The following is a 19,289-nucleotide window of genomic DNA, read 5'->3' as shown; positions in this document are numbered from 1 at the left end:
ATAAATTTAATCATTCTGAGTGTGTGTGTCTGTTCATGTGTGTGTGTGTGTGTGTGTGTGTGTGTGTGTGTATGCGTGTGTGTGTGTGTGTGTGTGTGTACCTGGTGGTGTACCGTGTCCTGCTGCTGCCGTGGCGATGGCGAAAGCAGAGGCAGGAGAGACGGAGCAGCGGGAGTTCTCGCCTGACTGGACTGAAAATATGCAAACATATAATTATCATTAGTGGTAACAGTACAGTTATATTTTTGCTGCTGTTATTGAAGCACAAGGGGGAAAAAAATCACTTTCAATTTATTCTAACACAATGAAACATGATTATAATGATCAGAAATGAAAAGAACTTTTTGCATCATGATTTATTACATTACTTATCTAAACATCAAAATGTGAGTTATATTTTTTAATTTTTTTTTTTTCATTTCATCATCAATTTGTCCGTGTAAATCTAATTAATAATCAAATAGTTGATCATTTCCTTAGAAACTGTTTGATGAAATATTCACAAAAGAGTGTGAGCAGAGGGGGAGAAGTGGCAAATTTGAAGGTAAATTTAAACAACAGAGAACATATAAAATAAACAGGACATAATAATAGAATCCTGAAACAAATTAAAGCTAAACGTAAACTTCACATAAAAGCAAATCTATAAAAGTGAGTTTTAAGAACTGACTTAAAAGAAGTTACTGATTCTGCAAGGCTTATCTCCTCAGGCAGGTCATTCTATTATGATCTTTTCAAGTCAAAAGCATTGTGAAGTGCATTAACAGAGTACGCTGTTTGCAGAGAATGGTCAAGTTCATTTAGCACCTATCTTTTACAAAAGGCTTAAACTTAAAAAAAACATAAATTTGCACTATTGTATTTGGTGTCTACTTAATAAAAAAAATAGATCATAAACATGGAATAAAATGTACTTCATCTTTTAAAATCTTTTTAGTCACTTATTTTATCATATCAGTCACAACATTTCTTATCACCACTGACATTACCGTCATCATCATCCTAACTCTAATAAGCACTTGTTGCCTCTGCAGCAGGGTAGACTCTCTGTCTGGGCTCACTTTAAGGAAAACCCTCCCAAGAGACAGAGTCATAACCAAACTCTCACAAACACAGCTATGAGGTACATAGTGTTCTGCTGTTGGAGTTTGTGTTATGCTGCTGCACTAAAGATGTCAGCCTCTTGGGTCAGGGATCTTTGCCTGACTCTGAATAACCTGTCAGTGGGTACAGTGCTGCCCACTGCACAGGCCTCTGGCTACTGCATTGTGGTAGAGTCATGAGTCATAACACACACACACACACAAACAAACACAACAAACAAACACACACACACACACACACACACACACGTGTGTTTGTACTTCTATCTTAGTGAGGACATCCATAAGCGTAATGCATTTCCTAGAGCCTTACCCTAACCTTAACCATCACAACTGATGCCTAAACTTAATCCTTACCCTAACCCTAACCAAACCTCAATTCATACCTGTTCTCTAAAAACAAGTCTTCACCCTCAAACACGGCTGTTTCAAAGTGAGGACTGGCCAAAATGTCCTCACTTTGTAAAAATGTCCTCACTTTGATAGTTAAATGCATAAAATGGTCCTCACAATGTAGCAAGTACAAGAACACACACACACTCTTACCTCCAGGCTGTCTGTAGCGGAGGTGTCGAGGTGTAGAAGGAGAGCGGCATGGAGACATGTCTCCTGCTTCGCTGCCCTGTGGAGACTCGGGGATGATTTTCTCCAGGGAAACTGATTCCAGCACAGCTAGACAAAATTAACAGTGATGAGGATTATGATTATGGTGGCGGCCATTACTGTTGCTGGTTCTACTGGAGAAAACAATTGTATTATATTTCACAGTGATGCAGATAGAACTCACTATAACCAGCGGATAAGATCAAGACTTCCTTTAGTTCCCTGCATATTTTGTGTTTCCTTTAGTGAGTGTGCAAGGAAATCTTCAGTAAAATGGGCCTTTACTGGTCATAATGTTGTCAGTCACAACATTATGACCTCTGACAAGAGAAGTAAATAACATCAATCATCTTGTTATACTGCAATGTTCTGCTGGGAAACCTTGAGTATTGACATTCATGTGGATGTCAATTTAAAAAAAACAAAAAAACATTGCAGGTCAAGCAACCCCCCTAACCCTCATTGCAATAGCAGTCCTTGGTACCAGTTGCCACCCTCAGCAGGACAATGCACCCCAACACACTGCAAAAACTGCTCAGGGAACAAGACAGAGCTAAACTGTTCTCCCAAGTTCCACACTCCCCAGATTCAAGTCTTACTGAACATCTGTGGGATGTTCCAGGATCAGCCTGATGTAGGTAGGTTCCACCCTGCAACCCACAGCACCCACAGAATTCACTGACATCATCGCAGTGCCACAGGACATCCCCAGAGGGGTCAGAGGAGTTTTAGCAGCATAAAGGAGACCAACACAATATTAGGTAGGTGGTCATATTGTTATGCCTGATCGATATATGCAGCTGCTGTCATGTACGTTAACATGCATGTGTACTGTACAAGCATCTACTCCAAATATATTGGATTTGTTTTAATGAAAACATCTGGATGATTACTCCAGCACAAATACACACAAACAGATGCATGGATGGAATAATAATTAAAGTCTATGTCATGATATTGGCAGGTATTACCGCTGAGCTTGTATATCTGAATCTGCATTGTCAATGGGTGACATCTTACAGGAAATTAACAAGACAAAGTGTCTTAATAAAGCCATGAGCCTCCAGAACACCTTCGGTGTTCCTTTCGATAGACTGTTCAAGTCTCTACAACTTTGCTGGAGGGATGTCTAGAAGATGATCCTTCATTTGCTAGTTTGGGTTCAGTACTGTCTTACACACAAGTCCAAAATCTCTCACAGGCGACAATTGGGTTGAGATTTGGTGACTCTCAAGGCTAAAGCATATAGTATGTTCCCAATACCACTCAGTAACCAGTCATGCCTGCATGGAAGCATCTACGTTTATTAGATTTCTGCATTTATTCATTACATTTTTTGTTGTTGCTTTTGTATTTGGCCCTAAGTAGTGAAAGCCACACTGATGGCAGATGCTCATATCACTAACTGTGTATTTCGATGTTGTACTCCATCAATAAACAACTTGCTTCCTGCCAATGAATTTAATTTGGCACTTATTTTTTTGGGAGTTTATGAACTTGAAAGACACAGAGAGACTTTAAACTGTAATAGGATTCATCTGATGATTTTTCAACATTTGCTGAGAACGTCACACTGCCTAATTTGTTGGCACTCACCACAGGGAAAGGCCAAGAAAAAGGCTAAGATCATCAGACACATGCAACAGATGCATAGACACAAAAAAACTCACCTACCGATTAAGAGATGAACAAACTATGAGACTGTGAAAAAAATATGACTGGTTCGACGGTGCAAGTGCTAATGGGTCTTTGTCTGCTTGTGAGTGGTTAGCAGCTGTCACAAATTAACACACTCTTGCACACGCAAACACACACTCGGTATGTGTGCGTTCATGCTAATGAGGGTCTAACTGCAGCTTGTCCTCGCTGTGCTGCTTCAAGATGCCCCGATGCTCTTCCTCTCCAGTCTGAGAGGCCTCTTTAACGCCGCTATCAGAAGATCTGAGTCTGTGTGGTGGGAAGTTAACTTAGCTGACTCAAGCTCACAATGCAAGGAGATAATGATGTCCACCAGGGCGCCAACTTCTGTCCTTAAAGGGAGCACTTCACACTGTGCTGTTTGATGAGTAACCTCCAGCTCATCACAAGCATTTCAGTACGCCACCAACAAAACTGCACATGTACAGGGGTGGAAAAAAATTTATGGACCCCCTTAGAATTTTACACTCATCACTCTCAATATTATCATGAAATATTTGTGGGAAAGAAATGTGTTTCAAAAGGTGTGGCTGCATTAGACAGACACAAACAATACAAATGATATGACTGATTTTTGTTCATTATTTACAAGAAAAATTAACAAAACTAAATTTTTGACTCAGTGTCGGTATCAGAGTGAATAAATAACAGAAAATGTGTTGAAAACGGAACAAAAAATAAACAAACCATCACATCTTCAAATTAATATTTAGTAGTCTATCATTAGCACGCAGTAGAGCTCTAATCTTGGCAGGCATGTTCCCCATGAACCTTTTACACTGTTGTGAGATCATCTGGTCACATTTGCCTTGCGTTACTGTTTTTAATTTTTCTAAATTCTTTGTTTTATGCTTTGAAACAGACCTTTGATAATTCACCACAGATTTTCAATGGGGTACCCTTCCTGGCTGAGAATCTGTATCTTCAGGCGTGTTTTCTGCCTTAAGTTCCTTCTTTTAGCCATTTCTGTCTCTGAAGACTTTCAAACCATGCTGGCTTTGTGTAGACACGAAGCACGGCAACAAAGAATTGTGTCTTTTCATAAAAAGCATGACCTTCATTTAATGGAATCACTGATTCCAAAATGACCAACACTCACAATTTCTTTTGTATTTCTCTGGAACGAATCAATTTTAATGTTTTTCATGCTTTTTTAGGATTTGTTTAGTATTTTAAGCTGTGACTGCACTTAAAGAAATTGCACTTTAAGACCTTCTTAATGCAATATTTCACAAACGCATGGGGTGACTGAAAACTTTTTTCCGACCACTGCAGATATTCAGTCATATAGCGGGCATGTACAGCAGATTTTTACATACTGAAAAAAAATTATTTAACACATAATCTTTGTTTGTATACATACACAGCAGAGTAGCTCGAACCTGTAGGCAGAGTGTAAATTAATCTTCCCATGCTTCACTATTCTCTGAATATTTGCAATCAACCCAAGAAAATAAATACTTCAATTTGTTGGAACAATATTTTTTTTTCTTTTTCTACTAACGCATCCAAGATAAGATACTAAGAGCTGCACAGTCTTGTATATTACTGAATGATAGTATTATGGAAAGTAAGACTGGAAAAGACTGTCAACGTTTTGAAACACAGAATTTAAAAAGTGGTCCAGTTAGGTCAGGTACTGAAAGTTTTCTATTGAGGAATTTGTAATCTATGGTTAAGGGCATTTCTATAACACATGAGAGTCTTAGTTTTTTGCTGACCTCTAGTGGCTTAACTTCTTTGTGATGCAGCAGTTTAACCATCACTGTTGGTTTCAGGTGCAACAAAGCACACCTGTGACAAAATCTAGCCACGTGTAAATGATGGTGGCAGTCAAATGCTGTTCAGCCTGAAACAACTCCTGGTTGAAATTTATATTTTGCAATTTTTAAGCATTATTTTTGAAGCATTATTTTCCTGTTTGCACCACATGAAAATGAGTTGAAAAGTCAGAAAACACAAAATGGGTAGAGTCAACAGGTAACAGAGAGAGAATCTAAAGAAGCCAAATGGCTCATTGTGCGACTCCGCTAGAAGAGTCATACTGCATTATAACAACATCATAGTATTTCAGGATCGAAATATCTACATTTATGTGCTCAGCTGTGCAAGTCAGGATCTGCAATTATTGTTCATCGAAAGGTACTAAAAGTCCAACAAATTTCTTATCATACATGCTATTTTCTTGCATGACTCTTTGTTTTACAGACAATAAAAAAAGTGTGTTTTTTAAGCAGCATAGTTCTTAAAATAAGGTATTATTATGGTTTCAGGTTAGAGCTCTGTTATTACATCAACACACGTTTTAGCAAAATTCAGCCACATGCTTCGTAAAGCATGAATGCTTATAAAAACTACGACATACTCTGCGGATGCTCCGTCGCAGTTTCCCACAGAAAGGGTCGATCCTGGGCACCTCCTCCCCCTCTGCAGCTTGGCAGGGACTCTGGTCAGGGGACGAGGGAATGGGAGGAACTTGGTCCTGCGGTGACTTGGAGTTGTTTGGTGGTGGGGAGGTGGAGGAGGGAGGAGGGGGAGGAGAGGAGGCGGTTGGGGTCGGGGTCTGAGGTGTTGGAGTCTGGGGGGTGTGGGCGGACGTTGGGCTGCTGGCAGCGGACTGGGAAGTGTTGTGGTTGACGCCGGAGTTGGACAGAGGACTGGTGAGGTCGAGGCCTCCCACCCTGGCAGTGATGGGGGAGTGGAGGGAGAGCTTCGAGCTCGGACGGGGGAGGAGGTGCGGGACGAGATGGACAGAGGTGGAGGAGAGGAGAACTTACGGCAGAGCGAGGAGATTTGTCATTTATGTGCTCACCACTTCTGTTATTCTGGTTGGTGGCAAAAACAACTCCAAAGACCTGAAAAGGGGGAAAAGACAGCAATATGTTGGTAAAATAATAGGATATTAAAAAAGCAATAGAGAAAGAGTTCAGGGAAAAAGAGATAGGAATGAAAAAGAAACACATAATTGCAGCAGTTCAAAACGAGAGCTTGCTTGTCTCTATCCTCAAAACGATAAAGGCTTCATTAACAAATGGATTTTGTCAGGTAGATTTCCTGTGTTGGAGATAAATGTGCAATTTAGGGTGAGAATACAATAACATCAAGTGTATTCACAAAAAAGAAAAGAGCGGCTAAGGGAATAAATTAAAATTTCACAGACTACTGCTTGAGGCTTTCAGAGCTGAATTTGGGGTGTTTAGCTATTGTAGTTATTCAGAGTGACTTAAAATGAGTGGCACATACAGTGCAGTCAGAAGGTATTAGAACAGTGACACAATTTTCATTGTGATGTGTCTGCACTCGAGCACACAGAGCTGGAAATAAACATCTCTGAGGTTTCCTTGGTGACTGTTGGCTTGAATTTCAGGATATTTACATCCATGTCGGATAACCGTGTGTAGGATTTTACAACTTTGTATATTCAGTTGTACAGTTTCAATGAACATGAAGCAGCTCGAGAAGTTAATATAAACTTAAAGCTGTTCTAAAGACAGTCATTATTAGAAATGCCGTTTCATTTAGCTTAACAATGCTTTATGGCATCTATCAGGCATCTGTTTTCATTTTATGGCCTTAAACTTCACTGTTTTGGTTCCTTCTCACTGCTCTAACTGGTGCTAGTTTCAGGCAGCTTTGTTCAATGAAGATTCTCTGATAAATCCACTGTGCACTATCCTGGCCAGCCCTGGCTCTGGCCTTGGCTTGGCAAAGTTAGCTGACTGACAAACTGATTTTTCTCTCACTTGGTGATGACAGATACAGAGCTTAAAAGAGAGAAAATATTGTGCTCATATTCATCAAATAAGGAAAACACAACACAGAATGAACGCTTATGTTGCTCCTTTCCTACAGAAATGTGTAAAAAAAAAAAAAGGAACTATTTCTCAGCTTTATTAGATGCTTTTTGCCTCCAGTCTGGTTTTAAGCAAGTTAAAAATGAGCTTAGATGACTGACTTGGCCACATTTTGCTGCTTAGCCCTTTTAAAAAAAAACCTTCTCTCATGTATAGAACCATTGTTCTACTGTCCTCTCCTAAAATTGCCGGACTGTGCATGAAAAGGATAATACCTATATGTATAAAAAAACACACCTTCAAACACCCTTAACGCTGAAAATTGGTCCTATTATGTTAGTACCTGATTATGTGCCAAAACAAGGAATGTCACAGTCAACACAACTTTACCCATTTCATAGACTGAAAAAAACATCAATCTTTTGTTGCAGATTACATTTGTCCCACTTAAATGCCTTATTTACCAGGCAATGAAAGTGTAAAAGCTTAAATCAACAAGTATTTTGGTTATCAATTTCACGATGACATTAACACTGCTCTGAGAGCCATGTAGCGAGAGGAGAGTAATCATGCATAGACAAACACAGCCATCATTTATTCACACAAGTCTCTTATTTAGGAGGAAATAGAGGAGGAAATTGCATCCCAGATAGAAAGAGGAGAAATTAAAGGCGGATAGAGGAAAGAAATATACATGAAAACCAGAGAAGAGGAACAGAGCTGAAGAACTTGAGGCAAGCAGCAGGAAAAGAGGATGCAGGCGGCAGAAGATGCTTAAGAGACAAATATAAAGCTGAGTAACAAAAAGGGATCAATATGGAAACAGAGAGGAAGAAAACAGCCTCAAGAAACCGATGCTACAGTAACAAAACATGCTACAGATCAGGTAGAGATTTAAAACATTCCTGTCTACAAATCATCAATCTGAAATGCTTCATCCAGGTGAAATTACAAGCCTCTGAGTTGTTCGTATAGACAGGCAGATTAAAGGGAAAATCATGCATCAGTTAAGTATCAGACTAAGACCAGAAGAAGAAGAAGAACAGGCAGGAAAAGTAGGACAGAGACAGTAAGAAGGAAGGCAGAGCAAGAAGAGAAGAGTCAGTTACTTGGACTGATCCATGGCTATCTTCTTGATCTTCAGACTGTAGTCAGGACAGATGGATGAGATGGACAGACGGTCAAATGAGTGGTATTGCGCCCTGTAGTTGGAGGGGATATGAAGAGACAAAGGGAAATGAATGACACAAAAAATGATTAAATGGATGGTTGTGACAACGGGATTAAGATGTAACAGAGATGTAACATTGATAAAGATGGTTTGAGGCAGGATGATGGAGGGATGATAAATGAAGCTCTGAGAAGGTGAAAAGTGTGTTTGAAGAAAGAGGGAAAATCTGTGTGAATCAGACAACGGCAGCATATGTTCAGACGACCAGATGTTGGTACACAATAAGGGGGGGATCCCCTCTTCAATCTCGCAAAATAAAAAAACTAAGGGGGCATTTTAGCTTGGCAGAGAGGTAGGCTGAGGGGGCATTAAGATTCTAGATTCATCATTTGTGAAAAAGTGCAGCTGCAATCTTAGTCAGGAAATGTTAAGTAGTGGAAAGACATGAAAAATTATTGAGTGCAAGATAAATTCTGAAATATAAAACACGCAAAATCTAAAATCACTGTGAAACATGACATAAGGCTAAAACAAGATTTCAAGTTGTGTTTTGAGCTAAAGGTGCATGTTTATCAACTTAATTTAAAATGCTAGCAAACTAAAATTTGTCATTAATTATTATTTAGTCCTGACAACTTCAGTAGAGGGTAAATGGACTTGTGATTTCTGGTTCATTAAGACATTTACCTCTCATGCAAGTGTCTTCTCCAGTTCCAACTGGCTATACATTTTCAAACTCAGCCCACATGGCTAAAGGTCCATTGGTCATCCAAGACTCACAGACCTCAAGGTGTGAACGGCTGTGAAATGTCCAGCTGAGGGATGAGTCAAGATGTTCATGGTGGGGAAATTTGTTGCAGTTTAACCAGTTATTTGTAAGAGTGAAATCAAAGGACCACTTCTCACACAAACCCCAGTTGTGGTAACTCTACATAGTGACAACCATGAAAAATAAACCATAAACCTTTCAATGTTATAACAAACAAGACGACATGGTCATCAATATCCCCCGCCACATGTGATGTCTATGAGTCTATATCCAAAATAGTGATCAAGGGCCATAACTCTGTTAAATATTATCGCACAGGTCTCATTTTCGAACTTGATCAAGGTGTCCATGGTGTGAAGCTACACACTAAATTTCATAATCCTAGCTGTAATAGTTTCCGAGAAAAGCTGTCCCCTTCATGTCGGACGGACGGACGGACGGACGGACGGACGGACGGATGCACGGAAGCACGGAAGCACGGAAGCATGGAAGCACGGACGGAAGCCAAACCTATATCCCCCTTTTCCACTTCGTGGAGGCGGGGGATAATAACTTGTGCCATTAGAAGTCATCTTCTGGGAGACATGGATTTTCATGGCAATCCATCTAATCGTTGTAGCAATATTTTGTTGTGGACATAGAGGTATAATATAACTTCAAATTCAATAGATTAGAAAAACAGGACTCCTTTAAATGTAAGATGCTACTTCTCAAGGGGCTTTCATTTCAATAAATTTAAATTCAGGTACACTAATAGCATGACTGAAAAGCATTGATATAATAGGCCATTGTCATACAGCAAATTATGTCCTCTGCAGAAGCTGCATTTTACACAGTCTCTATGGAGAATGAAGGAGCGAAAAATCTAAAAAGTAAAGATATCAGAAAGTAAACTTGCTCCTCAGACTCCCACCACTACCCTTCCTGTACACCTCTAGTCCCTGGATGATTCTTCCAGTGAAGCCAACCACAAGATGAGGTGAGTTAGGCTTTACATGCCAATTTGCCCTTGGGCAGAGGAACAGGAAAAGCTTTTCCTGTTAAAAAGCTAAGTTGAGTAAAGATGTGGAAGGAATACAAACACACAGCTATGATGGAGCCAAGGGCCTAATATGAGAGAGAGAGAGAGAGTTTGAGAAAAGGAGAGAGAGAGAGAGAAATGCCTCATCTGACACATAGTATATTCCTATGACTGTGCCAAAAACTTTGTTGAAGCATCTGTGCTGTTGGCGTTGGAACACAGGCTGGTATGTATTTCAGTCAGAATGTGTTTAACCTTGTGGACAGAGGTGGAAGCTGCCTGCAGAGTCCAAAACACTGACCCACAACTGACAATCGATCATTCACAAATTAAAAAGGGTGGAAGCTAATAAATCTCACCCACCAACAGACGTCAATGTGCAAATATGGACAAACACACACAAAATTGGCATAAACAAATGTACATGTACTTGTAAAATACCAACCAAACCAAGAAAGGTGCATTTTCTGCAGATTTATGAGGTGCCATTACCTCTGCGTGTGATTTCTGTCTGCCCTTTTTTCTGTGTTTGTGAATGCATGTTTGCATGTCTGATTGGTAGGACCTGATCGGTATGGAGGAGAAGGGCTTCTTGTAGATGTCGGCCAGTTTGTCCATGACCACCGACGCTGTGGTGAAGATCCTGTATGTGTGCAGGAAGGTGTTGAGGAAGTCAATGGAGAGGAAGCGCAGGTCGGTCAGCCTCTCCAGCAGCCGCTCCACGCTGGCGTAACGGATCTGGGGGACCTTGCAGGAGTTGAGCGTCTTGCTGAAGCAAATGTCAACATCATCTTTATGGAGACGCACATCGGATCTGATGGATACACGAGTACACACATACACAAACACACAACCAAGCATGGGTGACTGCTGGGCCGCTAAGCAAGGAAAAAGGTCTGAGCCAAAACAGCCAAGTAAGAGAGAAATTAATACAAAACCCACATGTTTCAAAGGAGGATAAAATTAAGAGAATACTCTCAAGCAGAAATAGCATAAAGGAAAAGAAAAAAAGCATAATACATACAATTTTACTATTAATCATCACAACTGTAATATTATCACCAAGGTATGCGATAAAATTAGGTTTTGCAACACGTGCGTGGCATGAAGGGATGGGGGTTCCTCTTTACACAAACAGAGATACTTACTTGATCATGTGAGGCACGGTGACTTTAGAGTTTTCCTCGAACACACTAGTCATCAAGCCATTACAGCGGATGTTATCGATGCACTGCAGAGATGACAGGGAGACAAGCGATTAGAGAATTAAAAAACGTGAGAGGGAAAAGTGTAATTATTTGCAATTTTTTGTGTTTAAGTTGGAGTATTTAAAGCCGGTAATCGGTGGAATTTGCAACACTATAAAACATGTTAATTCAAAAATCTTATAGAGCAACTCAGAAATAAACTTTGTGGTTTCAACTTTTTCAGAAGTCGTGTTGATGTGAAAAAGAAAGCCACTTAAAACTGTCAGTGTATTTTGTGTCTGACAGCAGTTAATCCAGTGTGACATGCTTGTACGGGGTTGTGTGTGGTGTTTGTGAAGTACTGAGGCGGTGAGCTGAACCAGCCCTGGGGAACTGCGCCACAGTCTGTGTTTACTTATCACTAAGCCTTCTCAATGCCCAGCGGAGACATGCTTTTGCTATTTGGAGGTTCTTGTTATTCTGTTTTTGTCTGGGTGCGCATTTGTGTGATTTGTGCGTTACCTGGCTAATATCGCTGGTCCACGCAGCCTTCTCCTGCCGCGACGGCGCCAACAGCACCACAGTAAATGAAGGTAAGTCTGTTGGCTCCACTACGAGCTTAAAGTCCAGTTGACCGAACACTTGACCACCGGCTTTAGCTGTGAGATAGAGGAAAGTAGGAGATTTTTACAGCACACCACACCATTTAATGATAAAAAAAATACAACACACAAGCGCACATACACACACATGTCCACACAGTGGGTTAATTAGGCAGACCTGCTATCTTCCCTCTATGCTGCACCCCTGAGGCTTAAGTGTAAAAGTGAAGGCAGGTGTGCACATGCATGTGACTTGTCTTGTATTTGTGGAGATGTTTCATCAGTCTACCTATGTGCAAAATGATTCCTGACGAAAAAAACAAAAATAATGGCTCTGTAATGGTAAAAGATCAAAACCTGACATTTAAAGGGGTGAGCATCTGATATTTAAAGGGAAGTAATTTCCGGACTCTTATCGCCTGACGCGTAATTAACCTCCATGTGTGGTGAGGAGCCTAAATGAGCCAATAAGAGCTGTCAACGTGTGGACAGCGTGAACACACTGCATCATAGAGGCAATAAACTTACACTCCTCGTCATTGGCATCTGGTTCCTCGATCAGTGTGCAGTCAATTAGGGACAAGACTCCACCTTGCTGCAAAAGAAAGTATAATCTCAAAGGTGCTACTGATTTACAAAGTGAGTTTCTTCAATGAGTAAAAGTTACAGCAAACAGGTAACAGTGTTTGTACCTTAAGAAGGTGTAGTTTCCCCCCTGAGCTGCGTGTGCAGACAAGGAAGTGTTTGGTGAAGAGAAAACACTGTCGTTCCCCTTCCTTCTTCAGAGACAGAGAGCCCAGACGGACTTTACTTAGCTTCCCTCGCTCCACCGATGGCAGCTGGATCAGAGAGCCTGTGGAGCAGGAGGGGTTACGTTTCATTTCATTAAACTGACATTAAGTTTACTGAGCATTCGCAAGGCGGCCAAACGATATTTAAAAAGCAGGAGGATATCTTTAAAACAGGCAGATTTAGTGGCAAAATGTTGGACATTCGATCATTAGAAGTCACACACTGTCATCATCATCTTCTGTAGTGTTACTCAGCTAGAGCAGGAAAATCACAGTCCGCTCTGCTGTAAGGCAACTTGCCATTTGTTTAACTCACTCACAGATATTATCACTCAATAAAAGTTAAGTGGGAAATTGAATCAGACTTTTTTTATGTCTGAGTATGTTTGATAAATCAGATTAATGTGAAACAGGAGAAAGCTGTGCTTATCAGATTTATCCACACTCTAATAATTATAGCATACCTCTTTGTGAGCACTAGTGCAGATGTTTAGTCAAAAACAACAAATGAAATAGAGGTTGTGCAGCTCGTCTTATATAAAAGTGACCATGATTGACTTTTTTTGTTCTGTTAGGCAGATTTTTTTGTCTGACACCGTGACTTCATGACTAAAAATACAGCATACACCTGTGTTCACATTATCATCATTTACACCATGAGAAAGTAGGAAGAGGTTAGTGTAGAATTAACAACATGAAGGTGAGGTGTGATTAAACAGAATGAAGGGTTTAATACTTTATTTTCAAGTACTGAAGAAGTAATTCATTGAGACTTTTTTGCCACATTTTAACTGGGAAAGCTGAGGAAGCCAAACCTCCCCCTTGTAGAAAACATTACTGTAGCTAATGTCATGATTCAGTGACCTGCTTCACCACTGCACACTGATCACACGCCAACAAGCAGCTTACTGACCAGTGAACATACAGAAGTTTGCCGGTGTTAAAATTCGCTGTGCACTGATGAAGACTCACCCTGCCGGACGAAGGTCTGGCTGGTGTCCAGCAGGATGTCACATCCCTCCACTATCATCCTCTCTATGGCCAGGTTCTTACGAATGTTTTCTGTGTCGCTCACCTCGTCGTGCATCACTCTGGATGCACATAAAAACACACAGGTCAGTTCATTATCGAGATGCATCACAAAAATTAACCATTCTGACACGTACCTGGACAGTTCCTCTAATTTGGACTTGGCGAATTCAAGGCTCTTGCGCTCCACATGCTCATGAGGTGTGTGGGCCAGTAGTTCATGTAAGGTGATGATGTAACGAGGAATCTTGTAGGAGAAAAGTGAAACAAATCATAAAATAATGTACTTGGCAAGAATGTAAAGAAACATACTTTACATTGAGGTTTTAGTTGATCTACCTGGAACATGGGGTAGGTGAGGAAGGTCTCGAGCATCCTTCCCTCACAGGCAGCATTGGACTCATATTGTTTCAGCAGCTTGTCAAAGTCTCTGTTCTGCTTACAGTTGGCCAGGACCTGCAGGCTGTACTGATGGTTACGTACAAACTCCTGGTAAATGTTTAACATCGGCAGCAGGATGTCAAACAGGTCGGCTACAGACAAAAACACACACATATGTACAGCATTTAAGTCACAAGAGGGTAAAACTCCAACACGAAGTTACCCAGTACTCTGATTCTGTTGCTAATGGAAGCCACTTTGATTGCCATGGTTATAGTTAGCTGTTGTTGATGTGACATGAAACCAAGCACACTTGTTATGTCTTCCCCAATTACTCTTCTTGAAACAAAATCTGGCGCTGCTGTTTTTTTTTAATAGCTGCATATCATGGTTTATTTGTGACATAGTAGAATTAGTTGTTTTATGATCAGTTTAGTGCAAACCAAGCTAGCTGGACAATGAGTTCCTGATATAACATTCTTACTTTTATGCAATCTGTGTGCATGTTCACTACATTAATTACTTCTTGTTGGGGCTTAATGCTGATCTTTCACCAGTGATGATTTCTGCCGTATTTAAGGACGTCATTTCATTTTTGTCTCTTTTTACTAATTCTTGATTATGGTGCCATTGTCCATGATTGCTTCACAATTTGACAGTTGGTTCCAATAAAAATTTTATAAGTCAACTGGGGTCTTAAACCCAGTGAAAGCTGATACAATAATTAAAACTGAATCTAAATAAACCAATTCAGAAACCACTACTTCATTAAGGGAGTGGCTACATCCTATTGAGTAATCAAGTGGATATTTTTTGGTCAGTGGACCACAAGCAGTAAATTTCCTAAAAAGTCTTCTACATGATTGACATAGCCTGAATTTGAAAATGTATGTTATGAAATTTAGTCATGCCCTTAACCCTCTGAACCCCAAAACTCATTGCAGGGTTCAAAAGGATGTTACCTTTAAAAAAAAAAAAAAAAATCACCAAACTGACGGCATTTATAACACAGACATTTCTGACAGTCGCTAAACTACAAAATTATAACAGGCAGGTAATTAAATCTAAGCCTAAAATCATAAAAAAAATTCTGAAAATCACTTAATTTTACATATATCACTTCAAAAAGTGCCAAAAGTAAAGTGTCTCCAGTATCTTTTGCACAACATAGAAGTGACATGGGACTTATAATATATGACATGCTTTGGCTGCAGACTATGTTCATACATAGCAGATGGAGACAAGTATGAAACGAAAATCTACTTTTGCTTTATTTTCTTTTTATGGCTTATGCCATACTGCACAGAAGACACTTCTGACTTGTCCACTTATAGACATGACTGTGTTGTTTCCATAGACGAGGACTTTATATTGCCGTGAAAATGAGCCCACAGCATGCAAAAATAGAACAGAAACCAAAAAAAATCCCCAAAACTTGGATTCAGTGGGTTAAAAGAATGAAAGAAACATAATCAGGCTTCCACAGAAAATCAAGAGCAACCTTGATCAAACAAATTGATGATCCATTTGTGATATGCACTGTCTGTGCAGGTTAGAGGGATATTGTGTTACTAAATATTTTAATAAGACTAAAGGAAAACAAGGAATCAGTTATGAAAGACAACAGAAATGAGTTTGATATAAAACATATTGTTGATCAAAAGTCTACATTCAGCGTCAGCCTGAGGAAAAGAGCCAGATAAAGGCGGCACATTTAATCAGCAGACCCTTTTCTTTTGAAGTTGTCACAAGTAATTTGCTGCCACGTCTTTCAGCAGTCTGTCTCCTAGGTGATGCTTATCTGTTGAGGAGGGGGTTTGTTTTAGGAGGTGAAATGATGGGATGCCTTCTGGTCCATCTGGTCATTGTCTGTCAAGACAATGAGCGTGCTTGTTGCAGACTGAGATAGGAAAATGTGCGTGTGCGGTTGAATGGGGCAGTGAGACGTCAAGGCTGACGTCTGAATGAGAGACAAACCACTGAAAACCTGACCTTGATGTAACTGCTTGGCTGCAGAGAGTCTGTGTGTGTGAGCATGTGTGTGCGTGTGTGTGTGTGTGAGTTTTACGCTCAGTATAAGGTCAAATAACAGCTTACCCAGCACCAGAGTTGGCCAGTTGGCTATCCTCGCCTTCAAGCCTTGATGAAAAATCTCATGTAGGAACATGATTGTCTCACTGAAGACACACAGTAAACAGAGTGAAAACAAACATTTTCAGTTCTTAAATCTCTGATTGTGGTTCCTGCATAATTAAACTTTAGGGATTCATGTAAAATCAAAGATGGACCAAAACTTTTGATTCATTGCACACATTTGAATGCAAACGAACCTGTTAAGGAAGATGCTGCTGACGTCGTCGTGGCTGATGGGGGGTTTCTTGGAGCTGGCGGCCATCCTCAGAGGTCTGAGAAAGCAGTTGACCAGGATGTAGAGCTGGTGGACGTACCTGTCATCACACACAGAAACGGACAGAAAAACACTCAAATGCAATACCTGGATTAACACATATTTGATCAAATACGTTCAATGAAGACAGTATCAGTATTAAATGTGATACTAGTTTTTGTCATAAAGCAAGATATGCAATCTTACAGTTAGATGATTCTATTTCCTGAAGGTTTTCATTGTTACAGATGAGACTGGTGAAGGTTTCACTCTGTTAGTCTTTTAGTGTAAACACACATTGCATCTATGTCATAATCGCTTAAGTTCATTTTGTTTTACCAGTGAAAGTAAATGTTATAACCCTGTGTAGGGCAGAAAAATGACACTCCTTTATGAAACATGACTCTATCACCACTTCACCGCCGCAAGTTACTTTTGTCAGATGTTTTATCAAAGCTCTTAACTACTATTGCATTAAATATGGAGGTTTTTGTTTCTTTCAGCTGTATACCTCATATTTATTCATTACAGCTAAAGTTGGTACAGAAATGAAAAAAGAAGGCTTTTTCTAAATTAGAGTGAGTGTTTTCTCCATCCACTTAAGATCTGTTAATCTGACTATGACTCAGTTTAGTTTAATTACATCCCAAAAAAAATTAATTACATGAACAGAGCAGACAAATTGAGACACTTCATCACAAAGCTGCAAAAAAATCCAACATTTCAATAGTGCAGAATTTGCAAAGTTGTCTGAAATGGTCTCACATAAATAGCAATATTAAAAAAATATTTACTTTCGTCTGCATGATATGACACAGATGGTTGACTAATCTCGATATTTGTCACCATATCAACCAGCTCTACTGTAAAGTGCTAACAGCACAAAGCACCTTGAAGAGCATCTTTTCCTGAGCCACAGTCAGTGAGACAACATCGTGTACTGTAAAGCCTGACTACAGTGACACCTTTTCTCCTGCCTTTGCTGCTACTTCTGGCATAATGTATTTACGTACTCTGTCTCTGCCTCCACCATATTGAAGACGATCTGGTTCCTCTTCCTCATGCTCTCAGCGTGAGGAGAGCAGATGTAGTCCTGAACAATAATCTTCCACTTCCTCCGACAGAGCCAGCCCCGCATGAAACTCTGCACCTGTAGAGACACAGGAGTAGCAGTACAACACATTCACACGACGAGAAACGCAGAGCCACACTCATACTGGAAAAAAATTAAACCTTAAATACTAGAGCTGATCTATTTACCTTTTTGATCTTTTTAATATCCGGGTCTTCAGTTTCATGGTAGACGTGGTAAGGCCGCATTCGCTCCTTAGTTTTGTTCAGAGCCACAATCTTTAAAGAGAAATTCAATCACAAGCAATATGAGCCTCAAATGGGTGACTTACTAGAAACAACAGAATTTGACTGGATTCAAACATGTAAAAAGTAAAATATGCCAATAAACCTTTCCCAGATAGCAAACTATGGGTGAATCAATGTTGAATCTATGTTGAGACCTAACGTCGAAATTATACAGAAAGCGCAAGGTTGATAAAATGTTGAGTCAACGTTTGCTTTTCAACCATAAATCACACTTTACCCAGATAGCAAAAGATGTTAAATCAATGTTGAATTAGGGTTAAGAAGGTTGAATTGTGGTTACGGTTGAAGACTGATGGTTGGATCAACGTTGATTCAACAACATTTTGTCAACATTGAAGTTTGTGTTTAAAAGATACCATTGAATCTACATTGCATTTTGGTTTAATTAAAATGTTTGACAGGTCAATGTTTAATTAATGTTGAATCTATGTTTGCAAACATGTAATCTATGTAAGCAAACGTTGACTCAACATTTTATCAACCTTGCGCTTTCTGTATAATTTCGGCGTTAGGTCTCAACATAGATTCAACATTGATTCACCCATAGTTTGCTATCTGGGTTATGTCTTACTTTATCAGCACTAAATTGGAATACATTTCTTTCTCCCTTTTCTGGAATGATACACTTCAGTTGAAATTGTTATTATACTCCTGCAGGGATGACCAGCCATTAGTTTGAATGTTGTAAATGTGCTCAGTGAATTGTTGCTGCAGATAGACATCAGACTTCCTCGTCTTTGACAATCTAGTGGCTTCATTCACAAAGACAGAATGAGAGAGAAGAGGGAGGGCAAACAGGTTCTCAGCTGGTGATAGCAAGCAAATCAAAGCTAATGTGTACCTGATGCACCTGTACCACACTGGAGCTTAATGAATTGTTAAAATGAAAGTACAAATTCAGAGCCAAATCAGCATTGAAATGCGATATTTACTCATCCGAAGTTAAAAAATAAGAAAAAAATAACTGATCACAATGCTAATGCTACCCTTAAAACCGAGGACAGGGTATAAACTAGGCAGATGACAAACCCAAAATGTTAAATTGCAGAAAAATATCTAATCTCACATTGTGAACTGAATAACAAACAGCACCACTTTGTAAACAACAACTGACGACCACCTTCAAACATGAAACACAACCACCTTTTACAGCTGGTAATAGGTTTTTCTAAGCACCATCTGTTCAGAAATAAGCTCAGAAAAAGGCTCCGATTGGCTCTCGGATTGTATCTTTTTCCACCTATTTGTTTTTACCTTCAGGGCTTCTTGAGAGCTTCCGTTTATACCAAGAAAAGCATGAAAACTGATGAAACCAAAGCGATTTTCAGCTACACAGCTTCATCTTCATTTTCTTGTTCACTAGCACTATCATGC

At 39.8% G+C, this 19,289-nt stretch overlaps 1 protein-coding gene across 1 annotated transcript in view; it reads right to left on the bottom strand.

Moving 5' to 3' along the window:
* rasgrf2b (Ras protein-specific guanine nucleotide-releasing factor 2b) overlaps positions 1-19,289 on the bottom strand; it is a 55,980-nt gene that overhangs the window by 10,632 nt on the left and 26,059 nt on the right. Inside the window, 19 exon segments of the mRNA XM_051951122.1 lie at positions 102-191; positions 1,650-1,777; positions 5,771-6,119; positions 6,122-6,187; positions 6,190-6,259; positions 7,733-7,736; positions 8,308-8,400; positions 10,725-10,973; positions 11,308-11,390; positions 11,869-12,005; positions 12,477-12,543; positions 12,641-12,801; positions 13,712-13,830; positions 13,906-14,015; positions 14,108-14,301; positions 16,247-16,326; positions 16,480-16,596; positions 17,549-17,685; positions 17,796-17,885. Of these exon segments, the coding sequence (XP_051807082.1) occupies positions 102-191; positions 1,650-1,777; positions 5,771-6,119; positions 6,122-6,187; positions 6,190-6,259; positions 7,733-7,736; positions 8,308-8,400; positions 10,725-10,973; positions 11,308-11,390; positions 11,869-12,005; positions 12,477-12,543; positions 12,641-12,801; positions 13,712-13,830; positions 13,906-14,015; positions 14,108-14,301; positions 16,247-16,326; positions 16,480-16,596; positions 17,549-17,685; positions 17,796-17,885 (2,344 nt within the window).

The sequence above is a fragment of the Acanthochromis polyacanthus genome, chromosome 7 (genome assembly GCF_021347895.1).
Source record: "Acanthochromis polyacanthus isolate Apoly-LR-REF ecotype Palm Island chromosome 7, KAUST_Apoly_ChrSc, whole genome shotgun sequence".
NCBI lineage: Eukaryota > Metazoa > Chordata > Actinopteri > Pomacentridae > Acanthochromis > Acanthochromis polyacanthus.
This window is presented reverse-complemented; position numbering and strand designations above follow the sequence as displayed.